The sequence below is a fragment of the Apis laboriosa genome, unplaced genomic scaffold, assembly GCF_014066325.1.
Source record: "Apis laboriosa isolate Shangri-la unplaced genomic scaffold, ASM1406632v1 scaffold9_cov152, whole genome shotgun sequence".
Lineage (NCBI taxonomy): Eukaryota > Metazoa > Arthropoda > Insecta > Hymenoptera > Apidae > Apis > Apis laboriosa.
The window spans coordinates 2,036,260-2,054,103 of NW_025224966.1; the positions used below are offsets into that span (position 1 = coordinate 2,036,260).

Here is a 17,844-nt window from a genome sequence, read left to right on the forward strand (position 1 = left end):
CCAACACGACCAGCGTTTCGTGTTAAACGCGATTAGGTAGGTGTACGTATTTTCCTTTCTTCCTCGAGCTATATTTCGCGTGTATTCCTCGAACGATAGTTGGAACGCTCGAAATATCGTATCGCGTTGTCGCTTCTGTTTCGCGCCTTTCATTGGCCGCGATTACGACGAAACCATGTCTTCGGGATATTCAACAGATGCGAAATTTCGCACGGTTCTAAAATACTCTCTCTCTTTCTCTCTCTCTCTCTCTTTTCTTCTTCTTCTGAAAATTCACTTTCCCTTCCCCACGCGCGCGATTACGCGAGCGAGCAACGTTTATCATAATTGCGCGAATTTCTTCGGCGATAAATCGTGGAAAGACGTGCTTACGCCTCGGCCTGACAGCAGGATGTAACTAGACGGAGGAGCAGAACCACCATCTATTTCCCGGAGGAATGGCTCACGCCTGCACGGCCGCGTAAATAAGCTGTCGCGTTTTATTTCTTTCCTTTCTTTCTCTCTTCCTTTCTCTCTCTTTTTCTCGTTCCTCTCGTCTCGACTCGCGGAATATTCCAGCCGAGAATATCGCACGGTTGGCCAGGTAACCGAGAAATTCAACCCCCTGGCTAGACCGCTCTCGATGCTAACTTTTCTTTCGAGACGCGCGTGTGCTCGATCCTCCCGCTATTGTCCTCCAACTTTTTTTTTCTCTTCTTTTACCCCCTTTTTTCCATTTCCTCCCCTCTCTCTCCGATTAATCGTTAACCTTGGATCGATCCCTCGATCGATTCTCGTTCGTTCGTTCGTTCGTTCGTTCGTTCGTTCGTTCGGCGAAAGTTTTCGAAAAGTAATGTTTTGGAAGGGGGGATCGATCTCGGGCTCCTCTCCCCTCCCCAGCTGGGAAGAAAACCTCGGGCGTCGGGGGGTAAGGTGAAACGTTCTATTTTTACGTAAGGGGTTGAAATCCGACGTAGGTCGTCGGGGCGCGTACGTAGGACGTTGGAGCGCGTTAAACGCCGTTGGCCGGGGCCCACCAGCGCATTAACAATTATATTACGGTTACGAAGCTCACTGTTACGCGCGAGCGAATTCATACGCGTGCCCTCGGGGCTCCGTGGGGTGGAAACAACCATCGAGGGGAAAAAAAAAAAAAAAAATACCACCGCGGAGGAAAGGAAGATCGGCGGAGAGCGGAGGCTCGAGTTCGAATCTATCCACCAACGTTTCTCTTCGTATCCTCGCCGCTTTTTGGCGAGCCCGAACGCTTTTCCCCCGAATCGATCGAGAACGTGGCCTTTTCCGTGGAGTGGAAACCGGCGACCGAGCCTTGGACCGATTCGAAGAAGAGAGGAGGGGAGAGGGCTTTGTTCTCGAAAGGGTCGAAAGTAAGACCCTCGACAAAACTTCGGTGGTTACCCTTTCGGTCGCGTCTCCTAGCACTGGCTGCGTGATTTAATTTTTTCTCGCTGTCCGAGAGAGAAAGAATGAGGAGGCAAGGGGGAGAAACGAGAGAGAGAGAGAGAGTATCATATTCACGACACGGGATGGCGCGCAAAAACCAGAGAGACAGAGATAGAGAGAGAGAGAGAGAGAGAGAGAGACAAACCGGCCCCCTCGATCATCGAAGGGCCACCACCGCACCGAGAGAGCGAAATCGAGCGTTGGGGGAGAGCCAGAGAAACGGACGGGGGATGAAGCGAGAGAGAGAGAGAGAGGCGAGGACGAGTAGTCTCGGCGAGACTTAATTAAACAGCGGGCAAAGCCAGGTTAGTTCACAAAGTGACCGCGGCACCTACCCCCTTGTAGCCACCAGCATCGACTCTTCGCCGATATAGCTAACCTTCTGGGGGTATATACCGAGCCCGCACGGTATATCGGCTTCCAACGACGTGTCCGATCCATCGGGTCGAACCTTCAGTTTTATCGCGCGTCCTACGCTCTTTCCCAAGATTTTTAAACCCTCCCCCCTCTTTTAAAACCGCTCTCTTTCCTCTTCTCCTCTTCTTTCGGCTCACGATACGTATACACGTGTGTGTGTGTATACATACATACATATATATATATATATATATTCTCTGGAGGCGAAGCTCGGGGACGAAGGGACGCCTCTGCTCTCCGGAGGACAAAGCGGAGGCGGGCAAAAAATTCGCGGAAAAATCGAAGCCATGGACGGCGAGAAGGGAATGGGACCGGGGCCGAAAGGGGCGGTCGGCGGTCGACACCTTTGTCGTTGCCCCCGCCACCAAGGTGGGGGTGGGTGGCGCGGGACAGTGTACTCTGGACGTTCTTTTTATCTCAAAGCCGTATCCCTTTTGCGCCTCTTTTGTATTCCTCAATTTCTAATGAGTCGGAATACGACATGAAACGCTAAACTGCCACAAAGGGGAGTGAGCCGCCGATCGAACCCTTTGCCCACGATCGCGCGCACCCGATCGAGGTGAAACCCCGTCGCCCTCTCGTCGCCTCCTCCCCCATCCCCCCCCCTTCCATTCTTTGTCACACCGCATTAGATTCGCTTCCGTTCCCGTCCTCGCTTCCCAACCAATTCGCGACCCATTATTGCCTCTTAAAGCCACTTCTTCGCCGCGTCTCTCCGCGCTCTCCACTCCTCATCTTCTCGCCCATCCTCCTCCGTCAATCGTCCGTCGACCCAAGAATACCTACTTACTCGCTTAAGCTCGAGCAAAAACCACCAAATTCGAGCGTTCGTATAAACCATCTTACTTTTTCCCCTCCTCCTCTTACTGTTTAAACTAAGACTAACCGTGTTATCGTAGTATACGTACACACGCGTACACGCGCGCGTGTTACTTTCCTCAACGTGACGTAAAACTGTAACGACGCATGTCGTTCGTTTACTCCTCCGACGCGTACGCATAAACTTTGGAGGAGGAACACCACCACCGTTCCCGATCACCGTTCTAACTAACCGTTAAAAACATTTCCGGATACAATAAGGCTAATATCTGCCCGTTTGTTTCTGCAACGCTGGTCGCGTGACTTTGGCGTGGCGGAACGGATCGCGACGACGAGTTTCCGGGATCGGTGAATCAGAATGGTGGTCTCGCAAAGGATTCGAGCGAAGCCAAGTGTAGGGTGGTAATCGACACGTTTCCACGCAGTGGCGTCGATTCTAGAGGAGCGTAAGGACTGCGTGCCCTACGCTGGAACGGAGACAAGGGAGGAGGACGACGTTGTTGCACGCATCATCCCTCTCCCTCTCTCTCTCTCTCTCTCTCTCTCTCTCTCTCTCTTTCTCTCTCCTTCCACCGGTTGCCTCGAGAGCAGTTACAATACTGGAAGGGAGGGTTCCGCCTGGTATCGGTGTGTGTAAACTGTTCACTTCAAAGCAAATCAGCTATCGTTACGCACGGGAGCATCGACGTCATCCGATGTCCATACCCGTTCTCGTTGTTGTTGTTGTTGTTGTTGTTGTTGTTGTTGTTGTTGTTGTTGTTATGGTCGTCGTTGCTCTCTTCGTAGTCTTAGTCGTAGTCGTAGTCGTAGTCGTAGACGTGATCGCAAGCTCTTTTGAGAAAGCTCCGTGTTTCTTTGCGCCGCGGACAGATACCTCCGATGTAGGATATGTTAGTCACGGATTATCGATCCGTGACGAGGGATGAATCTAATACGAGTAATTATAGGACGCGCGAGCCTGTATTGTCGCCGAGCATTGCGTCAATAATCTTTGAGGGGATCGTCAACCGTGAACGTGTGCCTAATGAACGGTTATCATTCCACCGAGCTTTTTCGATTCAGGCCTCTATATATTTCAACGCGAACCTTGACATTTACGAAACCACGGATTTGCCTCGTAGGTTTCGCAGGTTTAAAAATCTCTCTCTCCGAGATCCGGAGAGATGTTTTAGCGTCGAGCAATAGTAGATGTAGTAATCCTCGCGCTAAGACTCCTCCCGGCCGATAGCGTGACGAGCGCGCACGAAACGGGGGAGAGAGCGAGAGAGGGAGGGGGCGTGGGGGGTTGAAACGCGGCAAACTCCCTTGGGTCCCAATTACACCGACACCCGATCCTGGCATTACGGGCCGGCTAATTCGAGGGAGGGCGAGGAAGGAGCGTCGCGTGTATAAATCTCGGTAGGTAGGTTGGTTGATTGTGCAGTTTCAATTCCGTTTGTCGCCACCATCGCGCTTCGTTACCGACGAAACGAGAGACCGTGCTCGCCCTTCTCGATCGGCCTCCCCTTCGTGTTTTTCTCGCGCCAGAATCCATCGCGGAGAAAAGCGTTTCGCGCGGGTCCAAGGTTAGACGAACGCGAAACCGACGAGCGGAGAGAGAGAGAGAGAGAGAGAAAAAGAGAGAGAGAGAGAGAGGGGGAGGGGCCACGAAAGGGTGGGCGGCGGTGAGTTTCGAAGCTGCGACAAAAGGATCGGGTAATTACGGGGAGGCCGCAAATTCCCGTGAAGCTGAGGCAAAGGCAGCTGTCGGCTCCCAAGCCGATCTCCGCCGCGGCTTTGCGCCAACGTTTATACGCGCGGCCAGGCCTTTTTGCGCCGGCAGCTCGGTTGACGCGAGACGACGTCGGCCAGAATTTCCGCCCGCGGATCCAATCCAGAGCCACGTCGCTCTCGTTCCGCTCTCTCTCTCTCTCTCTTCTATTTGTTATCCCAGCCTCCCTCCACCACCAATCAGCTGGGAGCCCTGCGGTATCTTTGCTCCGCTTCGATCGCGCTCCTTCGATCTCCTCTCCTCCCTTCGTCCTCCTCTTCCGTCTCGAAAAACCGTGCGATTAAACGACTCTCTTCTCGAAATCCGGTTCCCGTAAATTACGGAGACAACGTGGGAAACGTTTCTCCGCGTTTCTTCCGCGAGAGGGGGGGGAAAAAAAACGCACCTCGTTTTCCTCTCGTGCACACTCGTGGCGTGGGCAAACAAACTTTCTCTCCCTCCCTCTCCCTCTCTCTCTCTCTCTCTCTCGGTCTTTTCCAAATAAAGAGTGGAATATCGGAGCGAGCGGGAAAATCGTCGAGGATCGAGATGTTGGTCGGTGGAATCGGTCGTCGAAGAAACGGTACGACGTCGCAAAGGTCGTCTTCGTTGTTCGACGCGTGTACCCATTACAAATCCCTTCGGAAGGAGGCACCGCGACTCCTCTACCAACCCCTGCCAGGATAATAGCGAGCTGCTCGGTCCGCGGGGGGTCCAAGATTTCGACCTTTACCGAAATGCCAACCGGCGAGGAGGGGAGCGGCTTTAAACGGGCTAATAACGCCGCGCCCTCCCTCCGCCCTTCGATTCCTCCCTTACCGCACAAATTGCCTAGGCAGCAAGGCCGTAAAAATTGATAAAGACATCGCGTCGATTCCTTCGTTTCCTCTCTCTCTCTCTCTCTTTGTCGCGCCCAGTTCTCGAGCTCGAACGAAAGGAAAACGCTTGCTTGTTTCATTCGCGGTTTGGTCATTAGCCGGATGAGAGAGGATGGTCTTAGGCGAGCGGTTTCGAGTCAATATTCTCGGATGATCGATCATCCGGCCGGAACCGCGGGAGGCCTCGCGCAAATTAAGTATCGCCTTACGTTGGCCGCCGCCTTTAAGAATCGTCGAAAAATACGAGGGAAACACGGGGTGGATGGAAACACGGTCGGTGCGTGGCATCGATCATCCGCGTATAAACGTGCGGAACTGTCGATGGAGGGGGGACGGAGGAGGAGGGTGGAAGGAAAAGTTTCGCCTCGGAAAGATAAAGGTTTCTATAGTCGGAGGAGAAGAGGGAGGGGGGAAGGGGGAGGGGTTGGTGGACTATTTCCTATATTTGCGATATCATAGAACTCGCTTGACATTATGGGTGGCGTCGGGGGTGGCGCCGAGGGATGGATGGGCTATTCCGTGAGACCGGCTGTCATATTCATGTATTGACACTGAGCTGGTTGACTAATGGACTGGTGTTGTCACAGTGTCGTGTTACCGCGAGGGCCGGGCCCCCTTGCAACTCGTTTTTCCTGCGAATCGACCGAAACGCCGCGACGACTTTGTCCACGCGTTTGATTCGCCCGCGTTCGGGCGAAGGGAGAATCATCGACGTGGCGAAAGAAGCGAAAGGGGAGAGGGGGGAGTGGTGGACGGGGGAAATAGGAAGAAAACAAAAAATATATATATATATCGGTTCGATCGAGCCGGTGGACGGATCGACGCGGCGAGAACGCGCGCGTCGGATAGGGAGTTTTTTTTTTTTTTTTTTTTTCTTTTTTTCTTTTTTCCTTTTTTTCTTTTTTTCTTTTTTTTTTTTTTTTTGATACGGATCGCAATATAGCGAGGATCGCGCGCGCACGTCCGCCCCGAAGCACGCGGATATTCCTGTCGGTCTTCTCGACTTTTACATATTTATCGCGTCTCGCATTGTGCTCGCGTCAGCCGGGACGCCGACATCTTTTGCCAGGAAAATCCGCGATATTGAATTTGCCCGCCACCCTTCCGCCGTTTTCCGTCCACCTCCCCCTCTCTTCCCAGCCCGTTCCTTTCGTCCACGACCGCCGAATCGATGATTCGTTCGCGAACGAACGTTCGTGGTCGAAAAGAGTGAAAAAAAAAAAAAAAAAAAATAGAAAAAGAGAGAGAGAAAACGCTCTCGCGCGTGGTTCCTCGCGTCGTTGCCCTCTTCCTCGTTCCCCTCGGAGAGGGGGAGCGGTAACGGGAGCCTCGAAATCTCTCGGCCGGGATCTCGATCCTCGATCCTCCCTGAGCCGCGTCACAATAGGGGAGGGGGCAGAGAGACCGCTTCTGCGTGCTCGTTTTTTTCTTTTTTCTCTCCTTTTTTGTTTTCGGCGCGAGGCGAAAAAACGAGGGAAAGAGAAAGAAGACGGGCGGACAAAGGGGTGTGGGTGTCGATCGAGGCAGGATCGAATAATAGTAGTGGTGGTGGTGGTGATAGTAGGAGGTGGTCAAAGAGAAGCGGAGCCCGTAAACGCGAGACGACTATTCTATTACGGACTGACATTCGATACAAACTTGGTCGAGCGATCACGGCCTTTGCCATGCTCCTTCCACGTTTCCTTCCTTCCTTCCTTCCTTCCTCTACCCCTGCGTTTCTACCCTTGGTACTCCATTAAAGTCGCGAAACAGCCGGGACGAATCCTCGGCGAGAGAGAGGAAAGAGAGAGAGAGAGAGAGAGAGAGAGAGACTAGCCGTGACTCGTAGGCTAGAGGGTCCTTCGAGGCTGGATAATAGGATACGGTGAGAGACTTTATAGCCGCGTGTCTCTTCGCGACCGCTTTGATTTATCGCGGAGTTAAATGGCTCGACGCTGTTACGCCCTTTCTCTGGGAACCTCTCTCCTCCTCGCGGATGAGGGTACGACGCGAGGCGAGCGTATGGTAACACGCCTAGATTCGTCGTAAACGCGCGTCCGTTTGGTCGATTTGGGACAGGCATCCGTGAACGATATGGAATTTCGCGCAAACTTTCATATCGGTCTCGAGCATCTATCGACTCCACTCACCTCGAACCTTCTGCTCGTCCTGAAGCTGTCGCTCGAGGCTGTCCTTAACCTCCCTCTCTCGGAGAACGTCCATCTTCAACTCGGCTGTAATCAGAAAGATAAAAAGGAATCTTAACGTGGAGTGTCTCTAAAGCGGACTTTAGTTAAGGATTTAGTTAGGAACTCTCTCTCTCTCTCCTCTCCTCTCTCCTCGAATTCTCCTCCCCTTCCTCCTTTGGAAGATGGCATAGGAGAAGAATATTGCACGGTCTGGCGGGTTCGTGATTAAATCCAACGGGCGAGGACCGGACCGGATAGTTAGCTCTAATAGAATTACGTGGAAACGCACCACGAGGAGGAGAGAAATCCTCGACCGCCGTTGCGTTCTCCGCTCTTGTCTCCAAGACGCTCGCCCCTTTCTCCGTCTTCTCGGCTACAACAACCCCCCTTCTCTCACCCTTGGGACTCGCCACGCTAAATTAGCCATTTCGAATCTCGGCGAGAGGCTGATGGAGTGGTGGAGAGAGAGAGAGAGAGACAGAAATTCTCCTTCGTTGAGAAATTCCCTGTTCCGACTTTCGTCTTCCTCCCCCCCGATTCGGATTTTCGGTTTAAGAAAAGCCGCGGAAAGAAGCGTGGCCGACTGTATACGGCTCGATTATCGACGTTCACTTGACGACGCTTCCCTTGGGAGTGGGGAGTATCGATGAAAAAGGGAGAGAAGTCGGTAAAAAACGTTGCCAGCCTCTCTAAATCAAGCGGGCTAATTCGGTTTAACGGAAGAAAAGAAAGAGGGAGGGAGAAAGCCACCCTCTCTCTGCTCCTCGAATTACATTTCCGTGGCCAATGAGCCGCGCGCCTCGTAACGCGTCTCGCGGCTCATCGACCGATAATCCGCTCGTTAGATCGCTACCAATTTGCCGACATTTCGCAAGGATCGTTCTTTCTCGCGATTTCTCGAAAGCGATGAAAACCAACTCCCTTCGCCAACTACTACTTCGACGAAACGACCTAATCCAACCGGGCGGGGGGAGGAGAGAGAAAGCTAATTCCAACGTTTCAAGCTTCCACCCTTCGCCAAACGTAACCGTATCGAAATACCGCCGCGTCCGTTCCAAATTTAATATCTCTCTATTCCCTTCTTCCTCCTCCTCCTCCTCCTCTTTCTCCCCCTCTTCCTCCCCCTCGACGACGAATCGTCTCGAAATACGAAAAGTGGCGTGGCGATAGTTGGTCGCCCCGAATTCGAAATTTCGAATTTGGAAGGGGTAGGGCGAGGGGAGGGGGAGATGAGGCGCGCGGGAGAATGGAGCCCGGTAGATTAGGGGTAGGGTAGAGGGGTGGCGCGTCTCAGCAGTCTGCCGGCAATTTGAGAGCGTTTGCGAGGTCCATTAACGGCGGTAACTCTTCACGACCGGCCGCCACGAAGATTCAATTTGAATGCTAACCAGAATAGGAAGTTCGCGCCGGTGCCGTGTACACGTTACGCGGCCCCTCTCCCCTTCCTGCCACCCTTTCCTGCCCCTTCCCCACCCTGTTATTGCCAATTTCGGCGCGTTTCTGCAGCCCACTTTGCGATCGTTTAGATTATCATCTCTCCCGGTTTCTCTTTCTCTCGGCCTCGACGTCTAGGGTATCCCGGCCCCGCTCGCTTTCTACACGGCTCGTCTACCTTTCCCCTCCCCTCCGGTACCTAACGTTTTCCGGGGGGATAATTGAACTTTATTAGAGATCGTCGTCGACGCGAGCGTCAACCCTGCCTCGCTCATCCCCGGGGCGCCGATTCGAATCGACCTGGGTTTAACGATTACATACCCTCTTGTCTCCTTCCTTGTCTTCTCCCCCTCCTTCCTCCCCTGTTTACGCTTTCATCGACGGGGCTCCCTTTTAAATACAACCGTTCCACCTTTACATATTTTCGAGGGAAACGGGATAAAGTCGGAAGTGGCGAAAATCAATTCCTCGAGAAGGCGGCGGAGGAGAGGAGAGAGAGAGAGAGAGAGAGAGGGAGGGAGGGGTTGCTGCCGTTGCCGCTGCTACGAGCTTATTGAAATTCGACCGCGAGCTCGGAGCCATTAAAATTTCAGGGATTAACGTTGGCCGCGACGAACTTCTTCCTCGTAGTAAGTGAGTGAGTGAGTGAGTGAGTGAGTGAGGGAAAACTCTTCCTCTTCTTTCTCCCTTTCGACGATACCTCTATCTAAGAATCGCAACCTATATCTTCGGGGGCGACGATCGTTTCGATATCATCGCCTGGTTATCGTTCGAAAATTGGAAATTGGAAAATAGTCGGGAGGGCGGACGAGTGGAAGGTTTGGAAGGATTATCGGAGGTGCCGGGCGAAGGATTCATCGGCGATAATAATATTCACGGTAGCCGGAGCACTCTGGCCCGGCAACAATAACAGTGCAACGGAACGTGCATGCCACTGTTACCGGAGCGATTCATGGTTATTGATTAGTATATAGTTGGCGGGAAGACGGGTGGTGGTGGTGGTGGCGGTGTAGCGTTCACATCCCCGCAGGGCTTGTACGACGACGTGTACGCGTGGTATAGCTTCTGCGCGGCGCTAAGATATTCGCCAGGGCCCGAGGCCACCCTCAGAAACAACAATGTCAACTTACCCGCTGCGCCGTGCCCTGCAATCGTTTGAATAGTATAATGTAGCTTTCGTGTTACGGCCCCCTCCCCGACACGCGCCCGTCCCTATACATACGCTACCTATATACATACCCTTACGCGATCTTCTCGCGTAACCAACCCCCGTTCTTTTTCTTCTTATTCTTCCTATTTCGATCGAGAGAGAGGATCGGTGAATTTAATTTCGACGGCGCGGTAACGATAAACCGAGGCTCGGAATTAACCGACGGATTATTTCGGCAATTTACAACAACCCCTCGCGCGTTCGCGCTTTCCTTCGCTCGTCTTCCTTCCTTTCCGCGAGGAAAGAGGAATCTCGGCATTTCCTTCGTTTCCGGCGCGCGAATTTCATAATAAATTTCCTGACCCCCGAATCCCGATTAATCCCACGGCACGCGTTATTCGCCCACGCGAGGGTGGCGTTTCCTCGGCCGGAGGGCGGGCGGATGGAGGAGAAGTATCCCGAGATACGACGATATTATTGTTTCCACCCTTGCATATTATAAACGCGTAACGATCGCGGCGCTCGCAAGTTTGTCCTCTCCCGCGGGCATGCCCTCTCCGCGGCGGGGCTTTAATTGTCCGAGGGGGTGGGAACGGGCGTTCCTCGGGAGAGCTCGGCGCGGGCGGAAGGCGAGGACGGCGGAGCGGCGTCCGTTCGAGGGACGAGGGATCCCCGGACGATCGATGGAGACGAGGACAAGACGCGGCAAGACGCGAGACTTTGCTCGAGCGTAAAGACGGCGACGGGGGCAATAGTTATCCTGCGCGGATTACTCGATCCTCGGCTACGGTCTACAAGGGTTTCCCTCCTACAGGATTTAAGACGGACTTAGGCCTTGTTCCGGTCGCTGACCACTTTGCTTCCCATTAACCATTAACGGATCCAACGAAAATAGGATTAGATAGGAGAGAGCGCTAGTCGGAGCGGACGACTAAAACAAACCCGCGTCGGGTTTCTTCGCCGAAAAGGCGCGATCGCGGATTATCCGCGCAACTTGTACCTCTTCTTCTTCTTCTTCTTCTTTTTTTCCTCCTTCACGCGTTGGTAAATAAAGAAGGGACGAGGAACCCGTGTTCGGCGAAGAGTTTGACGTGTAATTACGGCCACGAAGTTTACGAATGTCGCAGAGTTTACGAGCGTGTGCGGCCATCGATCGAAATGACTTATCTTCGAGTCATGGCAAATATTGGTGCATGTGTCTTCCTCTCGATGCTTTCCCATTCCAGGCCAACTCCCTCCCTTTCCGTTCCTATAATTACGCTATCGAACAGTCCGAGGCGTCGTCATTTTATAGTACGCAATACGAACGACGAGTATTGCGAGCGTGTTCCTATTATCGATTCGAAGCTTCGACCCAGCCTTCTTCCTCTTAACTAATCCTTTTCGCGCGCCAACAACAATCGAGACACGCTCTTAACAGCCGCCCCCCTCCCTACTACTGCTACAACTTTGCAACTTTCTCTGTCTCTCGAGTTTCGAGATAAGGAAAGTAGACGATCGAAAGGAGGATACCGAAGGCAGATGGAACTCGGCGGGCTCCTACGTCACGGCCGATCGTAGATGAATAGTTTCGATATCTCTCGTTTCGCGGTCGAGAGAGAGAGAGAAAGAGGACGCGGGACTTCGGTGGCCATATTCGACGAACCAACTCGGCCGGAGATACGGCGAAGAGCGTTTTCGCGTTTCGAGATAATCCTTTCTTCCTTCCTTCCTTCGGGAACAGACACACTCTCTCTCTTTTTCTCTTCCTCCCTCCCTCTCCCTCTCCGGGATATCTCGCCGAGTTATTGCACGACCGTCGCTTAGAAACCGCCGCTTCTACGATATCGCCGAGCCTTCGACCCGGTACAACAACCATCCTCCTCGTTTTTCCTCCTCCGTGAACGAATCTTTACGAAACTTTACCTGGAAAATCGAGTACCCCTCGAGAATAAAGATACGGATGTCAAACGTATAACGATACTTAATGATCCAATAATTAACGGGACTCAAATATAATAAGAACTCGAAAGAAATAAAGTCGAAAGAAAAAGAGAGAGAGAGAAAAAGAGGAAAAGATAATTTTAGCAGGTCAATCGAAGCCAATCGAATCGATCCCGCGCACTCTCGCACTTGAACCACCGCGTGCGTAATCGCCCTGGTCCCGCCTTTTCCTCCTCCCCCTCTAACGACGACGACTACGACTACGACTACGAGGACGTGCCGTTGGATCTTTATCGTTATTACGAGTGTCTGTCCAACTGTACGGTACGTGGCGTGCGTGCTAGACCGCCCGTGCACACCGCCGGACATTAATGGTTACCGATCGTAAAACGTTCACCGCCAACAACAACAACAAGAAGAAGAAGAAGAAGAAGAAGAAAAAAGAAGAAGAATCTTCGCTATATTTATCGAATAACCCGTCGACGACCCGTCCGTCTCTCTTCTTAACGATCGATCCTTCCTCCTCCTCCTCCTCCCACGCTCCTTCCTTTCCTCCCTTCGATTCCATTCCATCGCCATTCCACGCGAGGAGAACGCGGTATCGGTTTCCGTTTCGTCGATCCACTTTCCGGCGACACACCGTTGCCGGCAATTTATGCGAGGCGTATCGCGTGCACCGGAAACGGTGTTATAAAATCGGCAGCCCGCACACTCCGTAATTAAGAATTCGCTTTAACGAACAATGCGTCGTCGTCGTCGTCGTCGTCGTTGTCGTCATCGTCATCGTCGTCGTCGTCGTATCTTCATCTCCTCGGGGCGCATCGACCGCCTCTTCGTTACCGTGTCGTCAGATGCGATCACTCATCCATTCCACGTTAGTTAGTTGTCACCGGCGCGTAGATCGATCGCGTAGATTCGAACGAAACCGTTCGAACCTATTCCGTTGTTCGCGCCGTGTATGAAACGCGGATAGGCTACAATGTGGTATACACCGACACCTGTAATTAGACGTCGTATAGATACGATCGTCCCGAATGATTCGAGCAAATCGAGCTTGCTCGTTTCCAAGTTTTGCGTGCGATTATTTTCTCCCAGGTACGATTATAGTTTCCTTCTTTTTTTTTTTTTTTTTTTTTTTAAAGAAACGGAGTTCCTTAGCCCCAGGTCGCGAGACGTACAAACCGTTCACAATTTTCCGAAGAAAGATGCACTTTGTTCGAGACGTTTGGGGGGGAACAGGTGGGACACCTGGCCACGAAAGAACACGTTTCAGTTTCTTCCTTATTTACCCAGCTTGCAACCTTCCCCCTCTTTCTCTCTCTCTCTCTAAGTCTCTAATCGGTCGATTACGTCATAGAGGGGAAATTAGCCAGAGCCCGTGTCGCGGGTCGAGATAGAGGACGGAGGAGTCGCAGGCGCATAATGCTTGCGATTATATGCATTAGGCCGCGAGGGGCGTGCTTTAAGGGCCAATTATCGGCGCCGCTTTTACGCCGTTGGCGAGAATCCCCGGCTCGGATGACACTCTCTCTCTCTCTCTCGAAAAAAAAGAAAAAACGGGATTTTTCGTTCGTTTCTCCTCTCTCGCGTCCTCGGCCGTGAAAAGGAGGGGGAGAAAGAGAGAGAGAGAAAGAGAGAGAGGAGACGAGAGGAGAGGCGCGAAGCCGCGTGCCATCCCCGGATCGGAGATTCGCAACAAAATATCCGTACCTCGGGGCAGTAAACGGCGTCGTTAACGACGCGACTTCTCTCTCTTTCTCTCTTTCGTCGGACAGCGTCGCGGCCACCGCTCTCTCTCTCTCTCTCTCTCGCGTGGCTGTTACCACTGCTCTTTTATTGCCGGTAAATTACACGCTTTATTCGACCCGCGCGACGACCCAACCGAAAGCAAACTGTATAATTGAACGGTAGTTAAAACTGCGGTAGGTCAAGTTTCTTTCCACCTCTTTCTCTCTCTCTCTCTCTCTCTTTTTCTCTCCTTTTATTCTCCATTCCTTTCATTCATACCCTTTCGAATTCGAATTTAAAATTCGTACGATCCCGATACGCGGGTCAAAGTACCTTTCCCTTAATATAATTCGAAGAAAATTGGGGAACGATGAAAGTTTCTTCGAAAAGTTTCGGATTTTTCTTTTTATCGATCTTTGGAGGATGGTTCGAAGCCGATTTGGATATCTAATGATATCCGGAAAAGGGAAGGATTCCACGGGGTACGGTTACGAGGAAGAGGAGACGGAGCGAGGATCTGGAGGCGGTGATCGGTAATCGGCCGAAGGTCGCGAGAGGAAGGACCTCTCGGCAACAAAGTCTCGCGGGAGACACTTAAAAACGGCGGCGACGATAAAACCCGCGACGCAAACAACAAAGTCCCGAACAGGGCCTGGGAGGAGATAGGAGGAGGAGGAGGAGGAGGAGGAGGAGGAGAGAAAGAATCCACGAGATCTCCTCCCGTGGGGCTCGAGAGGCTCGTAAATTTTCGCTTTATAATCGTGTGTTGGATGCGAGCGTGGTCTCGCCTCCTTTCCAGCCGGGAAATCGCGCCGGGGTCGTTAGTCGGCGTTGGCCGCCGTTTTGTCGCTTAATTCCAACGCGACAACGATCGGTGACGATCGAGCGGCAGGATCGATGTTCGAGGATCGTTAAATCCAAGATTTAAGGGACACCCGTATACCCCTCGAGTTTATCGCCTACCGTCTCTCCCGTACTTTTCCTCCTCTGTCGCCACCTTTCTCCAACGTCGTTCCCACGAAATACCGTTTCCATCCTCGAGAAAATTCCACCGTTTTTCTTTTCTTCCTTCTTTCTTCCTTTCTTTCTTTCCTTCTTTCTTTCCTTCTTTCCTTCTCTCTCCCCGAATCGATTCGAAATGCACGTACGAAAGAAAATAAACGCGATTCTCGAATCGACTCTCGCGAGTTCGTGACTCCTTTCATCGTTAAATAAATAATCAACCGTGTGCGTTGCGCGGAGCCACGTTAGCTATAATTTATTAGCTTTACCCCAACACCATCGGGCCCCCTCTCTTGAATTCTTTCTCCCTTCGTTTCGCTCCTAGCCTAGCCACCATCGCTTCCCTCTCTCTCTCTCTTTCCGATTCAGAGAGAGAGAGAGAGAGAGAGAGAAGAAACTCGGCCGCCGCCGATCCTCGCCTACAACTCGCCGCCGTATGGCCCCTTTTGGCCGGTGGCTTATGCTAAAACCGAGGCCCCCTGGTTTCTCTAATTGACAATCGGCCGCGTTCTCCAACCCGTGGAGGAGGACTCGGGCCTCGAAGGTGGGAACCGACAACGACCGCGCCGCTCCAACATCGTATTGTCTCGCGTTTTTATTCCCTGCTCGCTCTCCGTCGTAACTTCGTCGCTACGCGCGAAGGGAGAAGAAGGGAGGGACGAAAGGGTGGAGGCGCTCACGAACCGCATACCTCGAGATCACGCTCGTTTACGCTTTCCACGGATTCGCGCGAGAATGGCCAAGGAAGGAGGAGGGGGGAGAGAGGAGGAGGCACAGGCCCTGCGTGCTCTCTCGGTCGCGGCTCGAATTAACGAGTAACAACGGGGCCACCCTGACCCGGGCGCCAACGTGTCCCATTAAAGGCGCCCTTTTTCTGCCAACCGGTCGAGGCTCGACTCTGCCGTTGCTGCTGCTGCTGCTGCTCGTTATGAAAATTCCACCGGAGGATAAAATTGCGTCCCGCCTTTGTTTCTTTTCTACTGATCGCAGAAAGCCTTCGGACCTTTCATCCCCTTCAGCCCCCGAATTAAGGCCATCATCGCGCTGGCTGATCATGCGACGCGAGTTTGTTCCCGATGTTTCTCGACTTTCGAACCGAGAAAAGAAGAAGAAGAAGAAGCAAGATCGGTTAAATTCGAGGCAACGTACTACTATTATTACTACTACTACTAGTTTTACGACTACTAGGTTCGCCCTATTCCAGGATGTCGTTCGGGAAGGGCAACGTTCGAGGTTTATCACGTCGGATGTTTGCTTTAATTAGCTCGTTCGCGTGGCCTCGGATTTAATTAAGAATGGAACAGCTTTATTGCCACGGAAACGTTCTCCCCTGGTGTCGCGGTGAGAGACCACCACCACCACCACCACCACCATCAAGGGAGCTCGGCCAAGGGGCGACTCGAGGAAACCGGCGAGGGGGGATTTTGTTTTCAGTGGCCGGAAGAAGAAGTTCCTCGAACGAATCGATCTGAACGGTGCTGGAACGATCCAGAAGTTTCTTCCCCCGCCTTTCCGCCCCCTCCCTCTCTCTCTCTCTCTCCCCTCGGTCCCCGCTATTAGCCAACCCGTAATTTATTACTTTCCACCTTAATAAGCATAATAATCGCAGCGGCTGGTTGTTCGCGCGCTCGCAGCCACCGACCTCCGACCCCTCGACGATCTTTAAGGTAGCCTGCGACCGGTTGCGGACGTTTAATGATGCTCGGGGGGGCCAAACCCGATTCGCCTCCTCGCCTCGCGAATAAGGGCGAATCCGAGAGGGAGGAGAGAGAGAGAGAGAGAGAGAGAGGAATGAAGGAACAAGGGACCTGGTGGAATTGTAACTCCTTCCACAATTCTGGTTTCGTTGTACTTTTTTTTTTCTTTGCTCTCCACTCGGGTACCAACTTTCTTCTCCTATTTATCTTTTCCTATTATGGGAGAGGAGGGGGAGGGGGATCGAGAACCGGGATACCGGTACCCATTCCCCGAGAGACAGACCCTCCTGCGGTTTACAACTGTGTTTAGGAAGATGTACCGCCGCGCTCCAAGATATACTACAAATTGTCGATCTCTGTCGTGTTGTTTCGTTTCTCGATATTTACGATAACCAACCTCCGATTTTGCGATCACCTACCTCGAGGAGCGAGAGAGAGGAAAAAAAAATTCCTTCCAAAATCGACGATATATGATATATCGAATAAGAATAAGAACCGAGAGTAGGCGAGTACTGGATGTACGCGCGAGCGTATCTCGGTAGCCAGACAGTTGGTCGTATCCCGGATCCGTGGCGAGGATTGCAGCTCGTGCTGCACGCGGTACGCAACGAGACACAACGAGAAGAAGGAAAGAAAGAGGAGGAAGAAAAAGAAAAGGTGGAGAGAGAGAGAGAGAGAGAAAGAGGAGAGAGGCTGGGTTGAGATGCGCTGTCGCGCGGCGTGGCGTGGCTCGCGGTAATAGGATTTCACGTAAGCAGCCTCCCAGGCAGCGGCCAAAAATCGAAGGAGCTTACGAAGGAGATGCGGCCGGTGCAGCAGCGAGCGTGCTGGCTCGTACGCGGAACGGCCGAGGGGGAAAAAGGAAGATGAGGAGGAGGAGACCGGGGGCGGAGGAAGGCGACGCGACACCGAAGAACGAACGGGGAGAGGAGGGCGGAGGACACAAAGGAGGAGAGGAAAAGGAGAGAGAGAGAGAGAGAGAGAGAAAGAGAGAGGGCAACGAGAAAGAAAGACGTTCGGCCCGTACAATTTTAATTAACCCGGTACCGGGTAGCCGATCGCGATCGAATCGGGTGCACGATCTACAAGGAATCTACATAAGATCCTCCACTCGCGGCTACAACTCAATCCCCTCTTTCTATTCCGCTCTCTCGGCGGGCCTTAAGCCTTAACCGGCCCGCCACGGACTCTCTCTCTCTCTCTCTTTCCGCCGTGGACACGAAGAAGAGGCGCGCACAATCTTTTGCCAAGCTCCCGCCGCTTGGCTACCCCTCGTACCCTTATCTCGGCGAGCATCGAAGATAGCGAGCTCTCCACCGTTGCTCCTCGCCGAGCTCATATTGTTCTCCTCCGTGCGCGCCGTGTAACTTACCGGGCGAACGAGAACGGAGCGCGCTCGCTCCCTTCCCCCTTTTCCTTCTCCTTTTCTCTTTCT

General features: G+C 52.7%; 1 protein-coding gene across 4 annotated transcripts in view; it reads right to left on the bottom strand.

Moving 5' to 3' along the window:
* LOC122720066 (dachshund homolog 2) overlaps window positions 1-17,844 on the bottom strand; it is a 136,573-nt gene that overhangs the window by 24,899 nt on the left and 93,830 nt on the right. For all 4 annotated transcript variants that reach the window (XM_043946509.1, XM_043946510.1, XM_043946511.1 and 1 more), the window contains one exon: window positions 7,437-7,520. In XM_043946509.1, the coding sequence (XP_043802444.1) occupies window positions 7,437-7,520 (84 nt within the window). The remainder of the gene's footprint in view (window positions 1-7,436; window positions 7,521-17,844) is intronic.